The sequence below is a fragment of the Bos mutus genome, chromosome 13 (assembly GCF_027580195.1).
Source record: "Bos mutus isolate GX-2022 chromosome 13, NWIPB_WYAK_1.1, whole genome shotgun sequence".
NCBI lineage: Eukaryota > Metazoa > Chordata > Mammalia > Artiodactyla > Bovidae > Bos > Bos mutus.
Window position 1 is genome coordinate 65,882,221 of NC_091629.1, and position 25,928 is coordinate 65,908,148.

The 25,928-nt window shown below is 36.4% G+C and overlaps 1 protein-coding gene and 1 long non-coding RNA gene across 7 annotated transcripts in view; one reads left to right on the forward strand and one right to left on the reverse strand.

Annotated features, from left to right (window-relative positions):
- Window positions 1-25,928, forward strand: part of MINDY3 (MINDY lysine 48 deubiquitinase 3) — a 79,686-nt gene that overhangs the window by 17,169 nt on the left and 36,589 nt on the right. For 2 of the 4 annotated variants that reach the window (XM_070381907.1, XM_014483175.2), the window contains exons 4-9: window positions 1,091-1,264; window positions 4,532-4,583; window positions 5,455-5,569; window positions 8,037-8,110; window positions 8,983-9,062; window positions 21,280-21,350. In XM_070381907.1, coding sequence (XP_070238008.1) covers window positions 1,091-1,264; window positions 4,532-4,583; window positions 5,455-5,569; window positions 8,037-8,110; window positions 8,983-9,062; window positions 21,280-21,350 — 566 coding nt within the window. Of the gene's footprint in view, window positions 1-1,090; window positions 1,265-4,505; window positions 4,584-5,454; window positions 5,570-8,036; window positions 8,111-8,982; window positions 9,063-21,279; window positions 21,351-25,928 lie in introns of those variants that run through there. The other 2 variants (XM_070381908.1, XM_070381909.1) reach the window with 2 other exon arrangements.
- The window catches only part of LOC138990473 (uncharacterized), a 129,548-nt gene continuing 114,250 nt past the window's right edge, over window positions 10,631-25,928 (reverse strand). For all 3 annotated transcript variants that reach the window (XR_011466626.1, XR_011466625.1, XR_011466624.1), the window contains one exon: window positions 10,631-12,018. This is a non-coding gene — a long non-coding RNA (uncharacterized lncRNA). The remainder of the gene's footprint in view (window positions 12,019-25,928) is intronic.

Below are 25,928 nucleotides of genomic sequence, written 5' to 3' on the forward strand. Positions count from 1 at the left end.
ATTCATATTGATAAGAAATTTTTGTAGCATTGTCATGTTGTAAATGCTGTGGTGGCTGCTGCTGCTGCTAAGTCGCTTCAGTCGTGTCTAACTCTGTGCAACCCCATAGACAGCAGCCCACCAGGCTCCCCCGTCCCTGGGATTCTCCAGGCAGGAACACGAGTGGGTTGCCATTTCCTTCTCCAATGCGTGAAAGTGAAGTCCCTCAGTCATGCCCGACTCTTAGCGACCCCATGGACTGCAGCCTACCAGGCTCCTCCGTCCATGGGATTTTCCAGGCAGGAGTACTGGCGTGGGGTGCCAAAGTGAATAGGACAGTTCCAGTCTTGAAAGAACTCTTAGTCTGTCTAGGGAGAGAGAAACCTCCCTCTAGCATAAAATTTTACATGGGGTATATAGCTCTTATCCCCTTTGTTTGAAAGCTTCAGAAAGTGGTACTGCTTCTGGAGACGAACACTACTCGAAAAGGGGAGGGTGGCTAAGGTTCAGGACAAAGTTGAGCATTGTGCTATTTTTAATAAATGTCTGATGCTCACATCACCACAGTACAGTATCAGTGGTTTGTATACTATGCAGCATAACCGCAATGGGCCTCTGCTAGTGTAATGGATTGTGTCCTTATATGTGCTGATGGTATCTCATTATCCTTCCCCCTGTGGGACTGGGAGATCAAAGACATGAGACTAATTCAGAAATGGGGAGAAACAGAGGTCCCCACAGGCCCTTAGAAGACCTGGTTCTACAAGAAGGGAATCCTCATGGCTGAAAGGCTCTGTTTGCAGCCTAAGAAAGGGATAGTCAGTATCAGCTTACTCCACATAGCATATTCTTTCCTCTGATGTTTAATTCTGCATTTTCCAGGATTCTTTTTCTCCTGAATGGAAATACTCAATAGCAGTGACATTTTAACCCTCAAGCACATTGTTTTTCTAAACTGTAATTGAAGATCAGTGGTTTATGGATTTCTGCCCCACTAAAAAATGCTCGATTTTCGTCACTAAATTAACACATTCTTAACATTGTTATTTGACAGGGTTTTTTTGTCCCCCACAGAGAAAACCATTGTAACTTATGCTTCGGTTATTTTTAGAGGAAGAGCGGAAGGAACTCCTTTGTCATACCTTGTGTGATATTTTAGAAAGTGCTGGTTGTGACAACTCGGGATCCTACTGCTTGGTTTCTTGGTTAAGAGGAAAGACAACTGAGGAAACCGCTAGCCTTTCTGGGAGCCCTGCACAGTCTAGTTGCCAAGTGGAACATTCTTGTAAGACACACTTTTATTTCCTGAAATAATTTCTTGTCTGTGTGTTTGAATAGAACTATTGGAAATTTTAAAGAGAGAACAAGATTTAAACGTTGTATAAGATCTGTTTTTTAGCCTAAGCTTACTTAATCCTTGAGCTTTGTTAGTTTTCATTTCTCTTGATAATTTTAATTGCTGGAGGATATTACATTTGTTTATTTTTTCTTTGATTTTTGGGGAAAAACCATAGGAACTGCATCTCTTAAAGTAAACTTAGTAAAAGTTCTAGTTAACTTCTACTTGATGACAGTCTCTTTTCAGCTTCGGAACTCTCATTTAGAAAGCTGAAAGAACATATTTCTGTTTTCTTTGCTTCAAATACTTCAGTGCTTCAAATACTTCAGTGTTTTCCATGGTATTGGGAAAAACAGGGAAATTATTATGACTGTTTTTTACATTAGGAAATGTCTTAATTATCTTCAGCTGTTTCCTAAAGCAAAAATGGGGACACTTTTCTTCCCTGTGTTGTTTCTTTTCCTCCTGAACTTTTTGGACAAGGTTACTATAGATGAATTATTTTGAGATAGTTTTTTTATTATGAGTTTTAATTTTGCATTCATTTAAGTTTTTCATACCTTGAAGATTTCTCTTAAAGAAAAATAACAGCTCTTCTCACTCACAAGAATTATATATTCTATATATTATATATTCTATAGAATTATATATTCTATGGTTTTTAAAAATTCTTACATAGTTGACCTACAAACTGCCAGAATGAACTAGAAAGATTGTACTACAGATAAAGAGTTGCTTTTCTGGTTTTCTTTTAGAAATTAACTTGCTTGTAGGTTGCTTTTGGTAATTGATAGTTGTAAGTGCCTTTACTAAATAAGTGACTTGTTCTACTTATAGTGCAATCCATTAACTTTCGTCTCTGTGGAAACTGTAGACACCCAATTTCTAAAAAGTAAATTTCAGTTGCTATGGTATATATCTTGCTCTCCCTATAGGATTGTCTATGAGGCAAGTTGTATCCTTGAGCCAACATGTCTCTATGATGTCAGCATCTTCTCTCTCTCACCTTTGCAGTTACAATGGCAAATTCTACTAATAGTACATTTGCAAGAAATAATTTTTCAAATTTAAACAGTTGAATGGCATTTCCTTTTAGGCCTTTCAAACATAGCATTTCAAAAAGAATTTAATATATTTTTAGAGTTAAAGAAAACAAGTGGAAAATACTCACAAGGTTGATAATCTAAAAATGTCATTAAGGCTGGTTTTAAAATATTTTCCAGATTTTACTGGATTGCGTAAAAGCATGTTTAATAGTTTAGGATATTAAAATCTTAATAGGAATAGATGAAGAGGTTAGAAGTTGTTTTAAAGAACACGTGGCTAAACGTACTCCATGTATTAATATTATAAGAAAATAGCTTTTTGCTAACATTTTTCATGAGTATCCTAGTAAACTATGTGCTCACTGGATGTGCTGTGCATTTCTGTGTGGATGGGTTAAATTGTTCTAGGTTAAATGGCCTTCTGATGTTAACTTTGGCACTTCAGTAACCTATGTGGGCATATTATATTGACTCTGCCTCCGAAAAACATTTTTTAGTAATTTTCCAATTTACTTTGTCTCATTTTTAAAATAGACATGAAATGAAACTATTATAAATTGATTTTTAATGTTATATAAATTTGAGAAGTTTTAGTAATTGAAAATTCACATTAGATGTTGACAATGAAATGAACTTATATTAAAATTTATTCCATATAACAATCTGTTTTACCTGTTTTTTCCTTTATTCCCAGCTATGTTCTTTTTCTTGTGTTTTATATTTTTCTACCATCCTGCCTGCTAAGCTTTTTATTTTGCTTGCCTCTTTACTCTAAATTACTATCTCTATGTCAACTTTCATATTGTACACTTAGTAAAATTATTTAGATAATCAGGTACCACAGAGAAATTAGTTCAGTTTGGAAAAGATTAGGCAGAAGGTTTATTTTATCTTGAAAATTTACATGTGAAGTGTTTTTCCCCTTGTCAGTATTACGTTGTGTACAAACATTAATTTCATTGGCTTTTGTGGTGTGTAGTTTGGCTTTTGGTAATGCACACTTATTTGCAGTAGTGAATACTCAGGTTCAATTTCAGTTTGTTTCCCACACACAAATCAAAAGATTATTTAAATGAATCCATTTGGACTTTACAGATGTTAAAAAGTAATTCAAAACATTTGAAAATTAAGTCTGGACTTTGAAAGGCTAAAATAATGTGACATTTTTTATTGTAAATCAAAATTTCAGTTTTGAATACATAGTGAAACAGTTTCTTCAGTTTTCTAGTGAGGATTAGTATTTGAAAGTACTAACGTTTATTTAATAAGGTATATATGAAATTGTTCCTTGTGATTAGAGTGAGCATTTTGATCTGTGTAGGATTTCTTGAAAGACTTCATCTTTGTGGAGCTGAGACTATCTGGGTTCAGATCTCAGTTCTGCTGTTTATAGCTTTTTGCTCTTGGGAGGATTCTTCTTTGGGCCTCAGGTTCCTCTACTGTAAAATGGGGTAGTAGGGTTGTTGGTGGATTAAATCAGATTAAGGCCCATAGAGCATTTAAAAAGGGGCCTGGAACTTAGAACTGTGCTAAGTAAGCATTACTTTTCATTTAAATGCTTTCTTTGATTTCCTTTGATTTCTTAAAATTTTATAATTTTATTAGTCAATATAATCTAAATAAGATGCTGAAAACTTGTCAACAGTTAGTTATACAAGTAGATGAGGAAACAAACTTAAAGCTGTCGTTGAACCTGTGTACTTTCAAAGTTCTCTGCCTTTTTATACACATTTGTTTAATAATGAAACATCAAGTCTAAAGATTTTATATTAGAGGAAGATTAGCTGTGAAGATTTGACTTGGCTCTAAGAAACAAAAGATGATTTAGAAGTGCAGGACACATTGCAATTATGTGTGAAGCACTATGATTGTCAATGCTTTCTCACATGTTATTAACTATTCTAGCACAACTGAATTCAAAGAAAATGTTTATTATTTAATCACCTTTCTACATTCTCAGTATTAAAATACATTTTAGTTCTATTCATGATACCTAAGATGTTGAAATATAAATTTATGTTCAGTAAAGTGGAAAATAAACTGAGAGTTCTAAGGAGTAAGGAAAGAGGGAAACTTTTGATTGCTTAAAAGTATTTACAGCCTGCTGTGTGTATCTTGTGTCATTTATTTGCCATGTGTAGTGCTGAAAAGTGTCTTTTATGTATAGCTGCCTTGGCTGTCGAAGAGCTTGGCTTTGAGCGATTTCATGCATTAATTCAGTAAGTAACATTGGAACATTTAAAATACTTACCTTGTGGACACATTTGCCATTTTAAGTCTGTTCATACTGTGGAAAGGTACTTAGATTTGTATGCTTGAGGATTAATTTGTTTTCAGATTTTTAAAAAAAATAATAATTTGTCAATATGTTCTTAAAATATTCTGATTCCCAAATTAACTTTGTAAATACACTTTTTATAACATTAAAGGCTTTTTCATCATTATAATGAAAAAACATTTTAGCTTAATGTTTCTCCAAGTGAAAATAAAGATTTCTAGTATGATAAGTATTTGTGTTATTGCTTATTGTCAAAATATGCTTTCTATAATTTTCATTAACAGTGCCATATTTTCATTAGAGTATTTAAATTTTTTGTTGTGAAATAAAAGGTAAGGATAGCTATGTTGGTAGAATTGTGAGTGGCATTTGATTTGAAATACAACGTTATTGTAAAAGAAGCCACAAATGTACACCTTATCCTTGGTGTTCACATATTTGTTAAATAATTCTCAAGCTTTAAAAAGTCAAGTTTCTTTGTTCTTAAACAGTCCTAGAAGAGGACCACCTAATTCCTTAAATAACTGTATGATCATTAAAGAAGTCATTGATGTCAGACAGTTCACCTAAGAGATGAAGAGGTTCGCTACCAAGTAGGCTTTCTATTTTAATGGTACCTATTACGTATAATGACAGTTGTCAGCAATAGCTTTGGCTTTTAATGGCTAAATTTATATTTGAAAATTTGAGACACAAAAATCTCCTGTTTGTATGTATGCATTTTAATGTAGAAGACAATTTTAAAATGTTCCCATTTATGAATGTAGTCAATCTCATCATCATGTTAATACTTAATTCTTTTTTCCCCCCAGAAAAAGATCATTCAGAAGTTTAGCAGAATTAAGAGATGCTGTCTTGGACCAGTATTCAATGTGGGGAAACAAATTTGGAGTATTGCTTTTTCTGTATTCTGTGTTACTGACAAAGGTTGGTTAAAGAAGATGTTTTTCTGATTTTTTTTCATTTGAGTTTAGTATTTTTCCTGCTGCAGAAAGAAATTTTACTCCTGATGTTGTTTCTAAATCTCAGAATTGAATGTCTTGTGCCAGTAATGAAGAATAAGTCTCTCTCTCTCTCCATTCACCTGTTACCTAACCACTTTTCAAGCTTCACCCATGATCTTCTAGACTGCAGAGATTCATCAGTAATGTTCTAGTTATGAAGTGCAGTGAGGTCTTTGGTATTTTATTTTCTTTGATCATAGTGGAAGCACTTGACCCCTAAACCCCTTCTGGAACAGCTGTATCTGACACCAGTCCCTTCTTAGCTTACCTGATAAATCACTGTACTGGTTCTCTTTCTGTAATGCCTCATAATTACTTTTCTGCTTATAGATTCATTTCCATCTTTTCCTGTTAGTTACCTTTGTAGCCTCTCAGCTTACCTTTATATGGTTCATTCTGACCTGTACACTTCTGGTCCTGCCCTTTTCTGCAAGTGCCAGCCTCACATCTCCAGCGACCTGTTTGGTCTGAGTTATCCTGCTGGATTTGCCATATCTGGAGTCAGACTTCATTCACTTGATAAATGTTTATTGAGCATTGACTGTTTATTAGGGACTAAACTTACAATGTGGGGTACAATTTTTGTTTAATCATTCCTCTTCGATGTTGTAAACAAAAAAGTAGACCCCTTAATAGTTACTTCCATTTTGGCAGTGTTTTTGGTGTGTGTTTGTTTCTTGCACAAAGCGTAGTGGGACAATAGAAGGCGTGCCTCAGTTCATATGGTTGAATCAAGAGCAGACCTTGTAGGCATCACTAGATGGATGGGGAGAAGTTTTCTGGACAGAATAACTATGGGAAGAAATTCCAAGCTGTGGGAACAACAGGTATAAAGACATTATCTTAGCGTAGCATAATATACCAGAAAGGCAACCATGGAAGATGAGAATGGCATATATGTAAGAATTCTTGTGCAAAAATACTTAAAATCTCATTTCATGTGGCCAGAATTGGAACAAATCAAAAATTGTGAGCAGTGGAGTAACAAGATCTTTCTGTTGCTAAAAGGTTCATTAAATTGGTATCAGAGTTGTGCTGGAGGGAGTTGGTATGTGGATAAGAAGACTGGAGTCAGGGAAACTGAAAGAGTAGTTCCTGAAATAGGTGACCCTAAGCCGGAGCAGTGATCATGGAAATGGAAAGAAAAGGAGCATATTTTTTAGAAGCATGTTTTAAACTTAGAAATTTTAAATCATTTAGGAGCATATTTAAGAGAAAGAATGAAAAGTAGTTAGTAGTCAATTAGCAATGGGGACTGGCAGTGATGGAGGTCCTGAGGATGCCTGGTTTCTTAATGAGCTCATCATGACTGTTCAGTACTCTCCCAGTTCTTACACTCAAAACTTTTGATACCTCCTCTCTGTCTTGTCATTCACAGCCAAGAAAACTGTCATGTCTAGTTCTTCCTTGACCTGGTCTTTGACATAAGGTCCGCTCTCTCCCTAGTGATTTTTGGCACTTGATTATGTTATTCATTGTGACTTTGTGATGGTCCATTTTGTATAGTTGTCTACAAGGAAGGCCAGTGTGAGATCTTAAACTTGTTTGTATCCTTCTACAGTATTTCCACAATCATTACTATTTTGATTGTTGATTATCATCTCTTTAATTTTTAGAAATGGCCTGTAATCAAATGGAATCAATGGTGAATAGCACAGTGAATGGCGGTTTATCTTTGTCATTTTGAAATTGATGGAGATAAAATGCCGAGGCCTTCTTGTACTTATCCAGTAGCTAGACCTTTAGGGATTTGGGTGATCTTTGGGGCGATAAAAAATACCAGAAAATTGGCTTTCAGGAAATAAGAAACTCCTGCCCTCCTAGTTTACATTTTGTCAGTGCACATTTGAATGACCAATATATAAGAACACACAATCACAAGAGAATCTTCCATTTTCTTATGTACGAGAAATACCTGTTGTGTATTTAAATGTACATCTTTATCATGTGTGTATATATTTAGTGTTTTAATGATCTAAGAAAATACATCAGGTACCTCAGTAAGTATATTGGGTTCAAATTTAATTTCACCTGAAGTTAAATGAGTATTAACTTTCAGATAAAATAATTTTCTCCTCACTTCTCTTGAAACTTAAACACTCTCTCTGTCTTCCCTCTCTGGCCCTCCCCCCCACCCCTTTAACTCACACATTGGATCTGTTACCTGTTCTGATGTAGAATACACAGAAGAAAAGATTCTAAGAATTAACTGCTTCTCACCATTTTCATTTCAAACGCACCCCATTTCAAATCTGGATAATTCTTTGGGAGAAAAGTTACTTATATAATTGTGTTTTATTAATTCATAGGATAAACTGGTTAGTTTTTAAACTACCATAATTTTCATTTTTACTTTTAAAAATAAGCCAATGAATTCTTGGTTTCTTTAGGGCATTGAAAACATAAAAAATGAAATTGAAGATTCGAGTGAGCCTTTGATAGATCCTGTGTATGGACATGGCAGGTAATTAACTAAAATCTATTATTTCCTTATACGGACTTCAGGTTTTAGGACTGATAATATGCACATAAGATAACACACTGAGTCAGATAATTTTGTTTGTCGGTACGGACAGCTTAAAGTCTCTGAGTATGAGCAGTCTTACGCTTTATACATTGCTTTTAGGTATGAAGTATTAACTTACACTTTAGGTCTATGTATGCACTGGGTTTATTGTAGCAAATAGTTTCTTTTAGGATGACAATGGGAATATTTTAACAAATTTTACTTGATAGTGCATTCATGAAATTTTCTAATAGATGAAATTTGCTCACTTTAACTTAGAAATAAGTACACCCATGTGTATTTGTGAATGCTTTCCCTGTTTGCGGGAAAAAAAATTTTTTTTTTTCTTTTTCTCTGAGAAAACCCTGCCTCTCAAGCTTTTTATAGCTATTTATGCTAAAAATTGATGACACAATGACTGATTGTTAACTCACTCCAAAACATATTTCCTTTAGATCTTTCTGCCCCAGAGGTTAAATTCACATGTCTTGCATCAAACACAAAATAATAAAAAGTATATATGTGTTTTTAAGGTGATTATAAATAAATTAGCAGTCTAAGTATCATTTTGTTAATCTATTTTAATATGATGTCTTGAATAAAGTTGTTAAATTTATGTGATTATATAGAACAACAAATGCCACTGTGGTGACACAGGAAGTGATACATTTAGCAAGGTTGTGTATAAAATGAGAACTGTAAGGTTTTTCTGTTTTTTAAACAACATAATTTAATGTAAAAAGTCATGATTTTATGCTTTATCATAAGAGTAATTTGTTTTAAAAATTAGTATATTCATACTTTAATTACTTTTTAATCTTTATTAATAGCCAAAGTTTAATTAACCTCCTGCTGACAGGACACGCTGTTTCTAATGTATGGGATGGTGATAGAGAATGCTCAGGAATGAGTAAGTATATTTATCCTTTGTTGTGTTTATTTTGTTTATGATGAGTATTCCACTAACATACAGTTGATTGTTGATTCATCTGTTTAATGGTTCTGTGTTACTTAGAGGTTAAGATAAATGCTTTAGTATAGAGGAATCGCTTACAGTTTTCACAGCACTATAACATGAAGAGCATAGACTCTGGAGGCTGACAAACTTGGGTTCAAATCACAAGTATATGACTTGAGTCAAGTTACTTAAGCCTTTAGCTCTCTCTAATATAAAATTAAGATTATAGGACTAACTTGTTTAGAAAAAGTCATAGGTCTTTGGATATATGTAAAATTAAAATGTATATATATGTAAAGTTTGTACTTATCTAGTGATATCTGTCTGTAAGTCGAGAGCACTATTGAATTTTGCTTAAAATTGAAAAATTATGAGTATCGTGATTTGAAGTATTTAAGAGTCTAGTGGTTTTTTTCCTGTATTACTTTTAAGGTTTGTAATTTCCTTTAAAATGCTGGGTAAATTTAAGGTTGTCTGAGAATTTTAAACCACCATCACCTCCATCTCTGGTCTCAATTATTTCTTTCGTATACCTTCATATGTTGCCAGGAACGTTGAAGTCAAGCACCTTTGGCCGATCCATCTAGTTAAGGAGAGCTGATATACAGCTCTGCAAAAGATTCCCTGTAGCTTATTGTTACTTGGTCAGTCTGAATTCATTTATTTGTTCTTTCAGCATACGTTGAATAACTACCACTGCCAGTTAAAGGCATGTCAGACTCTTAAGTATGTAATACTTGAAGTGTGTGATATAGAACAGAAATCATGACTCCTGTAGTTCACAGGGAAGTTTAATTTTTCTCCTAAAATTGGATAAAACTGTCAACAAATTACAGAAGCAAATATTATGACTGAGAAAATAATAGTTACTGCTTTCTGCTCCCATTTAAATGAATGAATCTTGATCTTAAATTTAAATTTTCTCAAATTTTAGAAATACATGGAGTTAATAGAAACATGAAAGAAGACAATATTAGGGGGAAAAATCAGTAAAAATGACTGAATTTCAAAATTGAAGAGCACCTTAACACCATCCAACCTTTCACTTAACTATTTAAGAAATCTAAGAGGTACCCTTCCATCCTACATTAGCTAATGTATACAAAATTATCTCAGTGATGAGGTGAAAATGAGAACCTAGTTTAGGTGATTTCTGGTAAAGGTCAAAGTTCAAACAGTAAAATTCACTGACAAAAAAAGTAGTGAGCTGAACTTGCTCTATATTTTTGTAATTGAACCCATCCTGTTCTTGAGCCCTCATTCTGATTGATAGCTGAAAGTATTCAACCCTGCTAGTCAAAGACATGTCAGATTCTCAAGTCTTCCATAGGCTTTTCTTCATGCTATATATGGGTTGGCCAAAAAGTTCATTTGGGTTTTTCCATTACATCTTCTGAAAAACTTTTTGGCCAACCCAATACTTACAGGATATTGGTCAGCTATCCAGTTTAGATTGTTGACATGTACTAATTTATCCTTTTCTGTTTCTTGAAATACTAGCTTTCAAAGCTATTGTCTGGCAGTGTTTTTTTTTAAAGTATAGTTTAAATATCAAAACTAAGTAAAGACTTTAAAATATTATCTTGGAAAAGAAAATAGACATGGTATACTTCTTGCATTCTCCCTTAATTGTTATGAATGTTGGCTTAAGGTTGAATCTGTTTTCATTCACCAAAATTAAAATGAAAATCCATACATTCATCCAGCATTTATTGGATATTTTTCTGTCTGACAACATGGGGGAGATTGTGATATATGTATTATACAAAGGAAAAATTATAATTAAAGAATTACTAGTTTTGCAAATCTTTAGGCAAGCTGCTTTACTTCTCTTGTCTGCAGTTTCCTAATTTATAACTCAGGGAGGTAATACCTTCCTTAAAGAAATGTTAGATTATGAAGATTAAGATAAAATTTCTAAAATGCCTCAACCAGCTCATGGGAATACTTGGCCTTTCCTCAAAAGAGGAAAACAAGAGCATGCACACAGGTAATTATAATGCAAGGTGAAATGAACACAAGTTGAAGTAAAGTATGATAGAAGTTCAAGGAAAGGAGGAAACCTTTCCTACTGTGTTTGCCTTGGGATGAGTGGGGAGCCATTAAGTAGGAGTGGCCATTTTAATGAGGCCACATGGAATGAGAGAGAGGGAAAAATAACAGGTTTGTGTCTAGAGACAGGGAGACAGACCAGTCTGATTAGAGCAGTGTATCTTAATCCCGACTATGTGTTGTCACTTAGGAAGCTTAAGAGTAAGTCAGTACTCAGGCCCCAGCTGAGAACAAATAAACAAATTAGAATTTCTGGGTAGTGGGGTCTGGACATGATAATTTAAAAATTACCTGTACATAATTAGAATGTACAGCCAGATTTGAGGAGATAAAAGCATTGACTGTGAAGAACACAGAAAAGATCATAAATATAAGGTTGGGTAAGAAACCAGAGGATCTTGATACTGAGAAGTTTAAACCTTAGTTGTCAAGTGTTAGGAAGAGAGTCATTGAAGGCATTTAAGCAGAACAGTAACATAAGACAAAATAAGAACTTGAACCTGTCAGCTTGTATGCATAGGAATGGGATGGGATGACAGGTCACAAACTAGAACAGGTAGTCAGTGGGTGGGAAGTAACAGGATGAAATAGGTGTGGCAAAGGAAGAGAAAGAGAGCCACTAGGATTGTGTACTTCGTGCCAAGCAATATGTTTGGATGTGTATCTTCTCAACCTCAGTTTATAGTTAAGAAAACCGAGGCTTAGGTCATTTGTAATTCACCCCATGTCCAACAGCAGGCGTCCACGGCTTCTGACCACAGCCCAGGCCTGTGCTCAGTCCACCATAGCATGTTCTTCTGCTCGACCCCTGCCTCTGGGAAAGAGCCTCTGGGAAAGTAGAATCTGTAGAATTCAGCTGTGAATTAGATAGATGAGAGTAAGGTACAAATAACCAATAGGTTTTCAAATGAACTTTATTGAGTGAATGAATAAGTGCAAGAAACATTACATAGGAAGTCAACTTTAAGTCACTGTTTTGGTAGCAGAGAACAATTCTTGTCCTCAGGTATTTCATTTTCTTTAAACAACTATTGACAGTTATTAAGAATGCTGATCCTGTGTGCCACAGCTAAGACCTGGCACAGCCAAGTAAATAAATAAATAAAAATAAATAAATAATAATAACAACAGAAAGCCCATTATCCAGCAGTGACAAGCATCATCTTAGCAATGCCAACCTCTGTTCTTAATATTTAGTGACTGTCTTCTTTTCTCCTATTTTATTCACTTCTTTTCTTAAAACTACTCTATGAAGGTCTTAGAATAAAGGAAACTAAGGCACCAAATTATCTTATTTCATGCAAACAAGCTGGAGTTTAAACCACAGTTGTCTGGTTCCCTTACAACCAGCATAGTTAATCATCATGATAGACAGCCTATTACTTTGCCAACAAAGGTCCGTCTAGTCAAGGCTATGGTTTTTCCTGTGGTCATGTATGGATGTGAGAGTTGGACTGTGAAGAAGGCTGAGCGCCGAAGAATTGATGCTTTTGAACTGTGGTGTTGGAGAAGACTCTTGCAAGTCCCTTGGACTGCAAGGAGGTCCAATCAGTCCATTCTGAAGGAGATCAGCCCTGGGATTTCTTTGGAAGGAATGATGCTGAAGCTGAAACTCCAGTACTTTGGCCACCTCATGTGAAGTGTTGACTCATTGGAAAAGACTCTGATGCTGGGAGGGATTGGGGGCAGGAGGAGAAGGGGACGACAGAGGATGAGATGGCTGGATGGCATCACTGACTCGATGGACGTGAGTCTCGGTGAACTCCAGGAGTTGGTGATGGACAGGGAGGCCTGGCGTGATGCGATTCATGGGGTCGCAAAGAGTCAGACACGACTGAGCGACTGATCTGATCTGATCTGAACAGAGTTTTCAGTGTGAAAATAAATATATAAGATGATATAGAAGAATTTCATTTTATTTAATTTCACAATAGCCCTAAGAGGTAATTTTTTGCCTCATTTATAGAGAGAAGCAGAGATTGAAAATTTTATCCAAAGATTTTTTTTTTTTTAATTGTGATACAGAGTTAAGTGAATGAGCCATGCTGAATTTCTCAGTCAAGGAGAATGAGGACTAAGAATAGGCTATGAATTTAGCAGTTAATGAGGGCTTTCCCTTAAAAGAGCAATTGAAATAGAATCCATAGCATAAGGAATAAATATTTTAGGAATGCAGGCAAGGACATTTTGCTGATTAAAGGATGGAAAGAGAGGAGTTCATTGCCTGGTCATAAGACCAAGAGATGGTATACACCAGTTTTGTTTTAAGGCATAGAAGTCTCCTAAATTGTCTGTTAGGAGGAAAACTGCTTTTAATAGAAGAGATAGTAAATGGAGTTGATGGTAACAGTGACGTTGGAAAGATACACAGTTCTTCTAAAACAAGAAGAAAGAATGTATTGAGAAAAGAAAAAGAAAAAGGCATTTTGAGGTATCAAATATTTAAATTGGGAGAACTTTGAATTTGTCCACTGACAATGAATGGACAAAGTTAGAGGCATGTAAAGGAGAAAGAGTTTACATCCACTGCTTTAAGAAGGAGTATAAAGATGAATTATGAAAGGAATGTGTAAATGTGCAATCAGAATTAAGAGCTCAGATGAGGTTACATAGAATTATTTAGAGTGGATCCAACCAATAAAGGTTACAGTTAGGCTTCTGTTCTTTTTCTTTTTTTTAACTAATAGATTTATTGAGATAAAATTCACATAATTTACACATCTGCCATTTAAAATGTATAAGTCACTGGTTTTTAATATGTTCTTGAGTTGTGCAGTCATCACCATATCAGTTTCAAAACATATGTATCATAAAAGAACCCTTAAACCCATAAGTAGTCACTTCCCCTCAGCCACCATTAATCTGCTTTCTATTTCTGTTGATTTGCCTATTCTGGACATTTAATAGAATCATGTAATATCTAAACTTCTGTACCAGTTTATTTCACTTAGTGTAGTATTTTCAAGGTTCATCCATATTTTGGCATGAACCAGCACTTCACTCCATTTTACTGAAAAATATTTCATTGTATAGCTTATACCACATTTTCTCATTTTCTTTTTTCATTCATCAGTTGATGGACATTTGGTTTGTTTCCACTTGGCCATGATAAGTGATGTGGTTAGTAACATTTATGTACAAATGTTAGTGAGAAGATGTTTTTATTTTTCTTTAGCATCTACCCAGGAGTGAAAATCCTGGGTCATATGATAACTGTGTGTTTATTTAACCTTTTGAGGAATACCTGTTAAACGTTCATATGCCAAATTACCTTTGGAAATTTGCTTTACCGACTAGAAGAGTATAAACTTATGCTTGCAGTGTGTAGTTCCTGTTTCTCTACGTCCTAACCAGCACTCAGAACTTTGACTCTCTAATATTTTTGTCAGTCAGTTTACTGACACTTGGTAGCCTATTTTGATTCACATTTCTCTGATTCCTAGTGAACCTGCACCTAATCATCTTTTCATATGTTTGTCAACTTTCAGTGTTTTCTTTTTCTGGGAATTGTCTGTCTTTTGGCATTTTAGAAGGAGAGGTTATTTTACTTATAATTTCTAGGGGTACTTTACAAATTCTTAGTTCTTTATGTATTAAATCTGTTGTAGATACTTTCTCTCAACCATTTCTGTTTTCTTTAACTTTGCCACTGCTACCTTTTATATACCAAAGCTTTCATTTTTGATGAAATTAAATCATTTGATCTCTTTGAGGGCTTCTGGGTTTGTTTGTTTTTTTTTACATTTTTTTCTGTGTATCTATTCTGTGTTTCTCCCACCCCAAAGTTAAAGCTAGCACTGCCTAGTATTTTCTTCAAATGCTTTGGTGGGCTTTATTTCTTTTTAATGTTTATCCTGTTAATCCATCTGGATTTTATTTATTTATGAGTGGTATGAAATAGAGATCTACCTTTTTATTTTTTTCCCAAAGGATTACCAAATATCCCAATTCTAACTTCCCTAGTGGCTCAGATGGTAAAGAATCTGCTTGCAACGCAGAAGACCTAGATTCGATCCCTGGGTCAGTAAGATCCCCTGGAGAAGGGGCAAGCGACTGCAGTATTCTTGCCTGGAGAAATTTCCAGAGATGTCTGGCAGGCTACAGTCCATGGGGTCACAAAGAGTTGGACACTGCTGAGGGGGACACACACACACACACCCACCCCCCTAGATACTGGGGACACACACACACACCCCTAGATACTGGGGACACACACACACACATACACACACACACCCCTAGATACTGGGGACACCCCCTAGATACTGGGGACACACACACACACACACACACACACCCCTAGATACTGGGGACACACACACACACACCCCAGATAAAATGCAAAGCTCCCAGTTAAATCTGAATTTCAAATAAGCAATCCTTTTTAGTGGGAGTATGTCTTGTTTAGTATTTGGAGTATACTTATACTGAAAATTTTAATTTTGTATCTGAAATTTAAATACAACTGGGCATATTGTATTCTTATTGGCTGAAATTGGCAACCCTGGCTAGATGCCAACTCTGTAGCAACCTGACTTCTCAGGAATATAACAACCAGTTAGTGGGTTTTTAAAAAGCTCTTCACTTCGAAAGTAGATTTCACAAAGTTCATGGCTCAAAGTGCATGTACCCTTACCTGTAAGTGAGATGAACCAAGCCTTTTTTGGTATTTTTTAAAATTTTAGGTATTCCAGCATTATTAAAAAAGCCTCCCCCCTCCATTTTTAAACTATAGATTCTTTTTTAAATTTTTATTGGAGTATAGTTGCTTTACAGTGATGTTAGTTTCTGCTATATCATAATCAGCTGTACATATACATGTATCCCCTGTTTTTTAGATTTCCTTCTCATTTAGATCACCACAGAGCATCAAGCAGAGTTCCCTTTGCTATACAGTAGGTTCTCATTAAATTAATTATCTATTTTACGCATAGTAGTGTATATATGTCTATCCCAGTCTCTCAATTCATCCCACCCTCCTTCCCCCCGTGGTAACCATAAGTTTGTTCTCTACTTCTGTGTCTCTAGTTCTGCTTTTAGATAAGACACAGGTGTACCATTTTTCTGGATTCCACATATATGCATTACTATTTGATGTTTTTCTTCTTCTAACTGACTTCACTCTGTATGACAGTCTTTGGTTCCATCCACGTCTCTGCAAATGGTACAGTTTCATTCATTTCTATGGCTGAGTAATACTCCATTGTGTGTAGATTGTTTACTTACTCAGTGACCTTACATAGTTTCACCCCAGCTTATATTTTCAGCCTTCACGAACTTATCGACGCTTGCACAGAATCATGCTACTTACTTTCATTTCTTTGTGCATGCTGCTCCTTGTGCCTGAAGACTTCTATCCCTCCCGTCTCTGCTCGGCCAATCCTTCAGCTGCCACTGCTTGTGCTGTCCCCAGGAGTCCCCTGAGACCCACAGCTGCTGGTCATCTGTCTGGTCTCTGAGCATTTTGCCTTCATCATACTTATCACATTCTACATTGTCACCTACTGTTGAGTTTTTTTTTTTTGGCGGAGGTGGGGAATTTGACTTTTTTTAAATTGTGGTAAGAACATTTAACATGAGATCTACCCTTGCAACGAATTTTTAGAGTATGGTATTATTTATAGGTATGAGATTGTACAGCAAATCTTATTTGTCTTATGTAACTGAAACTCTTCTCTCTGTAGAATAGCCTCTCCCCATTTCCTCCTCCTCTACCCCCTATCAGCACCATTCTACTTTCCGCTTCTGAGTTTGTTTTAGATACCTCATCTCAGTAGAATCATGCGATGTTTCTCCTTCTGTGACTGGCGAACGTCAGTTAGCCTAAGGTCCTCAAGGTTCATGTATGTGCACATACGATAAGATTTCCTTCTTTTGTAAGTCTGAATGGTAATCCTTTGTATGGATGTTGCACGCTTTCTTCATTCATTCGTTGCTAGACATTTAGGTTGTCTGTTTCTCAGCTGTTGTGAACAGTGCGGCAATGAACATGGGAATGTGGTATCTCTTTGAGATCCTCATTTCACTCTTTTCAATTAAATACACAGAGGTGGAACTGATGGATCATGCTCTGCTCAGTCGCTTCAGTCGTGTCCAACCCTGTGTGACCCCATAGACGGCAGCCCACCAGGCTCCCCCATTCCTGGGATTCTCCAGGCAAGAACACTGGAGTGGGTTGCCATTTCCTTCTCCAGTGCATGAAAGTGAAAAGTGAAAGTGAAGTCGCTCAGTCATGTCCAACTCTTAGCGACCCCATGGGCTGCAGCCCACCAGACTCCTCCATCCATGGGATTTTCCAGGCAAGAGTACTGGAGTGGGGTGCCATTGCCGATCATACAGTGGTTCTATTTTTAATTTTGGGGGGGAACCTGCATCCTGTTTTTCATGTTAGATTCCCACCAACAGTGAACAAGGATTCTACACATCCTCCCCAGCACTTACTACTTATCTTTTCTGATTTTGAGAATGGTTATCCTAACATTGTGGTTTTGATTTCCTCCTCTCTGATGATTGGGGGTATTGATATTCAGCATCTTTTCATATACTGTTGGCCATTTGTATGTTTTCTTTAGAGAAATGTCTAAGTCTTTAGCCCAGATTTTTTTGTTTAGCAATTTGTTTGGTTTGGGGAGTTACTTTTTTTGTTTTTTTTTTAACAGTGAGTTTTAGGAATTCCTTATATGTTTTAGGTGTTAACCCCTCATTAGATACATAGTTTGCAGAGAGTTTCTTCTTTGTCTTCGTAGTCCTGGTGATGCCTTTGTATTCCACACTGTGCTTAACATTGTTCTTTTCAATACTGGCCCTCAGGGTGTTTGTTAAATAAATATAGTGCAAGTATGTGCTTTCCAAGTCAGTATCAAGTTTGAAAGGCCTAAGAAGGACTTCTTTAGACACCCTGACAGTAGTGCGAAGTGATAGCAGGGAGCAGAGAAGGGTATGGAGAAGCAAACTCGTGAATATATGAAACTACAATTTGATACAGTCTGACTGACTGAACACAAAGGTGGATAGACACTCAATCATGGTTAGTTTTAATTGCTAAGCTAAAAACAAGAGAAAGTTCTGAAATATAATGACAGAATTATTAGAATTTTCTGCAAACTTAAACAGATTTCTTGGAGACTTAGTGAGAAAAGTGTAGTTAGTGTAACTAAATTCTGTAAATTTTAATATGTGAGAATAGTATGTCTTCACTGTAATTATAACTTTGTACAATAATATTATTAATGATGCACTTTAGCTATCAAAATAAGATAAAAATTTTAAGTACATAGGAATGATACATTTTACCATTTACAATATTACCATTCAAACAACATGGCTAAACATGTGATTACTGACTGCATCTGAATAATTCATTATTCAAGAGTTTTGAAAGCTGATTTGGTGTATTTAGTAGCATGATATTATAAATATAGTATTCCAGACATCTGTAAGGAAATAGATGATGTAGTAATCAAGTCATAACACTAGGTGGTGGTAACTGATTTTAGAAATTAAAACGTGAAATAGTTTCTTAACATGTATTATTTGAACTTGAGAATATTTAGTGCTCCTTAATTTTCAGAATGAAGAGGAAGAAAAAATTTGAAAGGCTATGGGGTACCATCTCTTCCTATCTGGGTTGCTAACCCTCACTTTCTCTTTTTGGTCTGAATGCTATGCCAACGATTTTCAGATTTCTTGGTCTCATGACCTTTACGTTATTAAACATTATTGAGAATCCAAAAAAGCTTTTGCATATTTGGTTTATAAGAAAATAATAATCACTGTTTTTGGGGTTGTTAAAAATTAAGACAGAGAAATAAGTTTAAAAGCAACTTAGACATCCCTGAGAATTCTAAGCAAAACTTGGAAACTGTAGCTGTGTCTCCTCTGAGCCTGTAAGAAGCTAGTGAAAAATACAAACTGTGTGTATACATGCCTTCTATTAATTTTGAATTTACAAAAATTAAAGCTTAAACACCCGATTCTTGGTATACACATCTAGATGTTGTGCTTAAGGATACATAGTCAAATATTTACAACAAAGCAAATAAGTTGATATTATTACATTAATTGATAAAAACATGATATCCTACAGGAAAATGGACGATACATAACCAAATAGTAAAAAGGGTGTAGAGTTAAATATATGTTGTGTTTATAGTGGACATAATTTTTTACTAGAAAAAAGATTCTTTTTAGAAATATGTATGGTCCCAAATTACTGTTACCCAAGTTACTATTATCCTGATACTTAATGTACTTTAGCTGAAAGCTGTAGTGTATGAAAAGAATTTATTACCATTATAGTTACATTTCTGATGTGGAATAGTCTGTCTTTTCATTTTCTGTGCTTTTTCTGCTCTTATCCATTTCCATGATCATGCTGATGATTCCCTAAAGCTTTGTATCCAGTTCTGACCTCTTTTTCCATGTTCCTGAACCTTACTTCTAGTAATGTACCCATCTCTCTCTAGAAGTCCTCAAGGTCACTGAATTCTAGTCTAAAACCAAACTCACGCTCTCTCTTCATACCACTTTAGAACCTAATTCTTTATTCTCTCTCTCAGTCAGTCACCATTTATCAGGTTCCCCAGGCTAGAAACCTTTAAGGAAGCTTTGACAAATTTTTTACCCCTTGAATACATTGATTTTTCATACTTCTTTGCCATTTCTTCTCTTTAAATTATCTTCTTATCCTCTTCTTGGCCTGGAAAATTCCTACATATGCTTCAGGATTCAACTCAGATGTTAACACTTGCATGCACCTGCATCTGGTCCCATCACTTCATGGCAAATAGATGGGGAAACAGTGGAAACAGTGTCAGACTTTATTTTGGGGGGCTCCAAAATCACTGCAGATGGTGATTGCAGCCATGAAATTAAAAGACGCTTACTCCTTGAAAGAAAAGTTATGAGCACCCTAGATAGCATATTGAAAAGCAGAGACATTACTTTGCCAGCAAAGGTCCGTCTAGTAAAGGCTATGGCTTTTCCAGTGGTTATGTACGGATGTGAGAGTTGGACTGTGAAGAAAGCTGAGCGCCGAAGAATTGATGCTTTTGAACTGTGGTCTTGGAGAAGACCCTTGAGAGTCCCTTGGACTGCAAGGAGATCCAACCAGTCCATTCTGAAGGAGATCAGCCCTGGGATTTCTTTGGAGGGAACGATGCTAAAGCTGAAACTCCAGTACTTTGGCCACCTCATGCGAAGAGTTGACTCATTGGAAAAGTCTCTGATGCTGGGAGGGATTGGGGGCAGGAGGAGAAGGGGACGACAGAGGATGAGATGGCTGGATGGCATCACTGACTCTATGGACGTGAGTCTGAGTGAACTCCGGGAGTTGGTGATGGACAGGGAGGCCTGGTGTGCTGCGATTCATGGGGTCGCAAAGAGTCGGACACGACTGAGCGACTGAACTGACTCACTGACACTAACACAGTAAACAGATGCTCTTAACACCACTGTAAGATGTGTGTGTTCATCTAAACAAAGAGCACAAGTTTTCTCATCTGTCTCCTTTGATAAGCTCTTAGCCTTTGTAAGGGTTTCCCTCGTAGCTCAGTGGGTAAAGAGTCTGCCTGCAATGTAGGAGACCTGGGTTCGATCCCTGGGTTGAAAGATTCCCTGGAGAAGGGAATGGCTACCCACTCCAGTATTCTTGCCTGGAGAATCCCATGGACAGAGGAGCCTAGTGGACTACATACAGCCCATGGGGTCGCAAAGAGTCAGACACAACTGAGCGACTAACACTAGCCTTTGTAAAGCAGGTACTGTGTTCTGTTCTTCATTATTTCCGCAGTCTTAAGCTGCTGCTTGTGTTTATTTAGAGGAGAAAGGGAAGGTATCAAATGTCTATCAAAAGTTAACATTGAATATAAAGTTTTATAAATGCATTTAATGTACATACAAAGGCTCTATTACCTAATCTATTGGTATTTTATAATGAATAGGACTATCACGATGACTTGATGTGAACTCTTAACAGTAAATATATGCTAGACTTTTAAGGTACAATTTTGGGTAAAAGTTTTGGTGTAGAACATATATATGTATGTGTACATATGTATTTATATTGAAGTGCTTTTCAGATCTGTATGCTAATGCATTGCTGACTTTTTTGTTGCAGAACTTCTTGGTATACATGAACAAGCTGCTGTAGGATTCTTAACACTCATGGAAGCTTTAAGATACTGTAAAGTAAGTTGATTTTTAAGGTCCTTTGAATGGTTTTTATTCACTTGTCCACTGTTACAGAGAGCATTTTTCTCCTATGACAGCATATTTTAGTTTACTGCTGATAGTGTATACTCTCAATTCCTTTTTCATCACCCTTTCTGAACTGACAGGCTTATCAAGGATAGAGTTAAGCTGGCCGATCATGCTGAGTTTCCTATTTTTTTAGGCTCATTCCTTTTGAGGGTCAGAGGCAGAACCCACTTTGAAATAATTTATGAAAACAGATATCCATTATTGAATATAAATAAAGCTTTTGATAAACTGAGGGGAGAGAATGTCCTATTTGATCTTCCATACTAACAATATGTTTCACTGAAACAACTGGTAATATTTTGTCAGGCATAGTAAAACAATTAGCTAAATGCCTTTTGTCTATTTCATCTGAAAAATGATTTCACACTAAAAGTAGAAAGACCCAAGCATTTCACAGCATTAAACTCTTAACACATGTGCTAGGATTAGAAGCTACCATGAAGTTCTCACTTTTTGATACATATCTCATCACTTTTCCTGCATAATCTGAAATTACTATGGATATTCCAAATAGTTTTAAATGGAGTTTAAATCATTAATGATTTGCATTTAATAAGATGTTCTGATTTTGGAAAAAGAAGTAGATCTCCTATTCTTTTCCAGTTTAGAATGGTGGTTCCATAGCAGTGGTTCTAGTGGTGGTGATTATTTTTAGTAACAGTAACAGTCCTTTCCTGCCTGCCTGCCTGCCTTCCTCGTCTTCCTCATCCTCCATCCCCTCCCTTCCTCTCCTTCCTCTATTTCCTTTCTTTTTTACTAGACAACATTCGCCTTTCATGACAACACTTGCACAGGGATGATATGGACATGATGATCAAATGACTTCATCCTGCCTTTATTCATTAATAGTAATTGTCCTGTCAAACAGTAGTGACTCTTACATTTTTAGTGACTTCAGTTACACAAGCTAAAGCTATCCTGAGGCAGTCTAGCAACCAGGGAATAAAGCTGTGTCTCCTCCCCAACACATCCACAAACAACCATTCATATTCCCAAAAGTGTGACTGTGTATGCACATAAAAAAATGACGACTAGATAGAGATAATGGGTGTTAATTAGCTTGATTGTGGTGATCTTTTTACAGTATATACATGTATTAAAACATCAAGTTGTCCACCTTAAATATGTTGTTTTTGTATGTCAAAGATACTTCAATGAAGCTGTTTTCTAAAAAGTGCACGGTGTGTGTTTTGCAGGAGGATAGAGAGTGAAGGTGATATGTTCTGAAATCTTCACCCTGTGGCCTTAAGGCCCTGATGGTCTGGATTCTCTGTCCTCCAGCCACACTGTCTCTTGTCAGTTCTTCATACGTGCCAAGCCCTTACCTTCCCTGGGTTGGAAAGATCCCCTGGAGAAGGAAATGGCAACCCATTCCGGTTTTCTTGCCGGGAAATCCCATGGACAGAGGGACCTAGGTGGGCTGCAGTCCACGGGATTGCAGAGACTCAGTCATGACTTAGCGACTGAACAACAAGCCCTTACCTGATGAATCTTTATACTTCTTTCATTTCTGCCTGGAATACTCCAGCTGAATGGATCACTCCTCTCTCCTTCAAGCCCTAACTCAGATGGTACCTTAAGGGCCTTTTCCTGGACCATTTCCCACTGACTCTTTTCACATTTTTTTGTAGGAATAATCACTTTGTAATGACCTTTTTTGTTGGCTTAGTTATCTTTTTTTTTTTTTTTAATCTTGGATTTTTCTATTGCCCTTAATGGAATATTAACTCTATGAAAGCAGTCACATTGTCTTTCTGGGTACATATTAGATGCTCAGTAAACATTTGTTGAATGAATGAGCAGACAGTTTCACCACAATGGTGAGCTCTTCTAAATATGCGCATTTGCTTTTCTTTAACAGTTAGGTAGAACAGAGGAATGTTTGTTTTCTGCCTAAGATCATAGTGGGAAGTCACTAGCTGCTGTATAGTCTCCTGTTACCCCAGTATTACTGCCTTAGTACTGCCCTAGTATTACCGGTCCAGTGTTCTAGCAGTATTGGTGGTGTTTTCTAGGGTTTAAAGATATTTCTTATGGTAGGATACAGCACACAGATGCTCAGATAGATGAAAGGCAGAACACTTCTGTTACTTACAGCTGTAAACAAGAGAAAGCTCCAAGACAGGGCCAGGGAGAGAAGGAGACCTGTAGACAAGGCACTAGTAGACTGCAGGCCTGAGGGCAGCTTCCTTATGGGAACTGGTGTGGAGTTGGCTGGGGGGCCGTGCAAGCCATGCCTGGCCCCACTGTGGGCTGGCTGGTTTGAATAGATTCAGTGGGCTCTGGGGCTTGGGAGTCATCCCTTGTCTGGTACCGGGCTCCAAGGCGATTAGGGCCATGCATGGTGGCCTGGAGTGTGGGAGACATATCAGGGAGGTTTGGACTTCATCAGCTGCCTTTTTTAAAGGAAGCTGACCAGCCTCTAGTGAGGACCTCGAAACTAAGTGAAGATAAACATTTACAAAAGAAGAAAAATAAAACTCTTACACTGTGGTGCTCATCTGTATATAATTATAGCTGTCCTTCTGAAAAAATATATATACTTGGAATTATATACTTTTTATCAAACATTTAGAGAAACAGCAGTAAGGAAATAATTGTGTTGTTAATGAATTTTGTGAGTCTGAATGTTTTCCTTTTCTTTGATAGTGTAGCAAATTGCCCTTTAGAGTTAAAATGATCAATTTCATATTACTTTTATCATATGCATTCATTAAGACAAAGGAAACAGTCTCTCTCATGGGCTCTCTGGCTCTCTTTCTCTCTCCCTGTCTCCAGCTCCTGTGTGCATGTGTCTATGAGAGTGTACTGAGATGAAAGGTTGACTCTGAGTGCTTTGGGGTGTGCACTTTAAAAAAAAAATAGATATAGAACTCCGATGCCATAAAATTCACCATTTTAAAGTATATAATTCAGTGGGTTTTTTTGTGTATTCACAAGCCTCTGCCATCATGACCACTATCTAATTTCAGTACATTTCCTCACTCCAAGATCCTCTACACGCTTTAGCTGTCATTTCCTCATTCCTTGCCAGCCCCTGGCGCCTTTTTGACGCTGAAGCTTTGCCTCTTCTGGATAGTTCATCTAAATGGAATCGAACAGTATGTGGCCTTTCATGTCTGGCGGCTTCTTTCACTTAGCATAATGTTTCCATTGTTCATTCCTGTGTATTAGTACTTAATTTCTTTTTTATGACCAAATAATATTCTTTTGTATGATTTATCAATTTATATCAATTTTGTTTTTCTCTTTAGTAGTTGATGGACATTTAGATTGTTTCTGATTTTTGACTCTTATGAATAATACTGCTATCAACATTAATATATAATACTAACATAATAATGTATAATACTACTGTGAACATTAGTGTTTTGTGGACATGGTTCTGTTTCTCTTGGGTGTGTACCCAGGAATGAAATTACTTGATCACATGGTATCTACATAATTTTTGGAGGAACTGGCAAACTGTTTTCCAAAGGGGGGGTGCACTATTTATGCCCTTTCAATTTATTTATTTTTATTATTACAAAACACTGCATGAGTTCAGCATTCATTTACCCTTTGATCCCACTGTATATAATTTTATCCTCATTTTTTTTTACTTCTACCTTAACACACACACACGCTTACACACTGATACATGCCCACTTTTTCTAGAAGAGGAATTAAACGATGTCTAAACTTTGCATCACAAGAGGTAGCATGATGTAATGGAGAGCTGCCACATTATGTGTCAGAAAACATGAGTTTTAATTCCGACTCTCTGCTAGTTAGCTGTTTGAATTCAGACCAGGCACTGATCCTGTGTATCTTCTGGTTTCCTTATGTAGAATGGACGGACTTGGCCGAAAACCTCTGAAATCCCTCAATTCTGAATCTCTGATAAGCTTTGTCTTCTCCTTTTCCTTTTACTGTTATCTTCTGTATTGTCCTCAGATCACCCTTCCTCCTCTACTGGTTGTTGATTGTGATTAGCACATCCAGCTCATGTCTCCCATCACAGGTCAAAAAATAGTTTTACTCTCCCACTGCCCTCCTAATGGTCACAGTAAGGTGGTTGAAAGCAGGACACCATGGCGAGGCTTTTGGCCGCTTAGTGATGAATAGTTGACCCTGACTGACCGCTGCAAGTAGCCACTTGGGATTTCCCAGCTCCAGTGGGGGTTGGGGGGCGGGTGAAGGTCTGTGTGAGAAAAGAAAACTCAGCAAATGTAATTGGTAAGGTTACTTGTTTTTCAGAGTCCTTGTCCATCTAACAGTGTGAGTGACTGATGTGAACATGGTCAGATTTCACAAGTCAGTTTTTCACCTGTTGAATTTTAAGCTTGCTTTTTCTCTGTCACACAAAAATGATACCCTTAAATTTTTGGTGCTATTGTTTTTATAGGTTAAGTGTGTAACCTTGGAGGCAGGCTATAAGGTATAACTTTTTAATGTATTTTAGAGAGAATTAATATTGTGTAACTTTGAACTTACTTCCTGCCATAAAGAATCAAGTGAAGGATT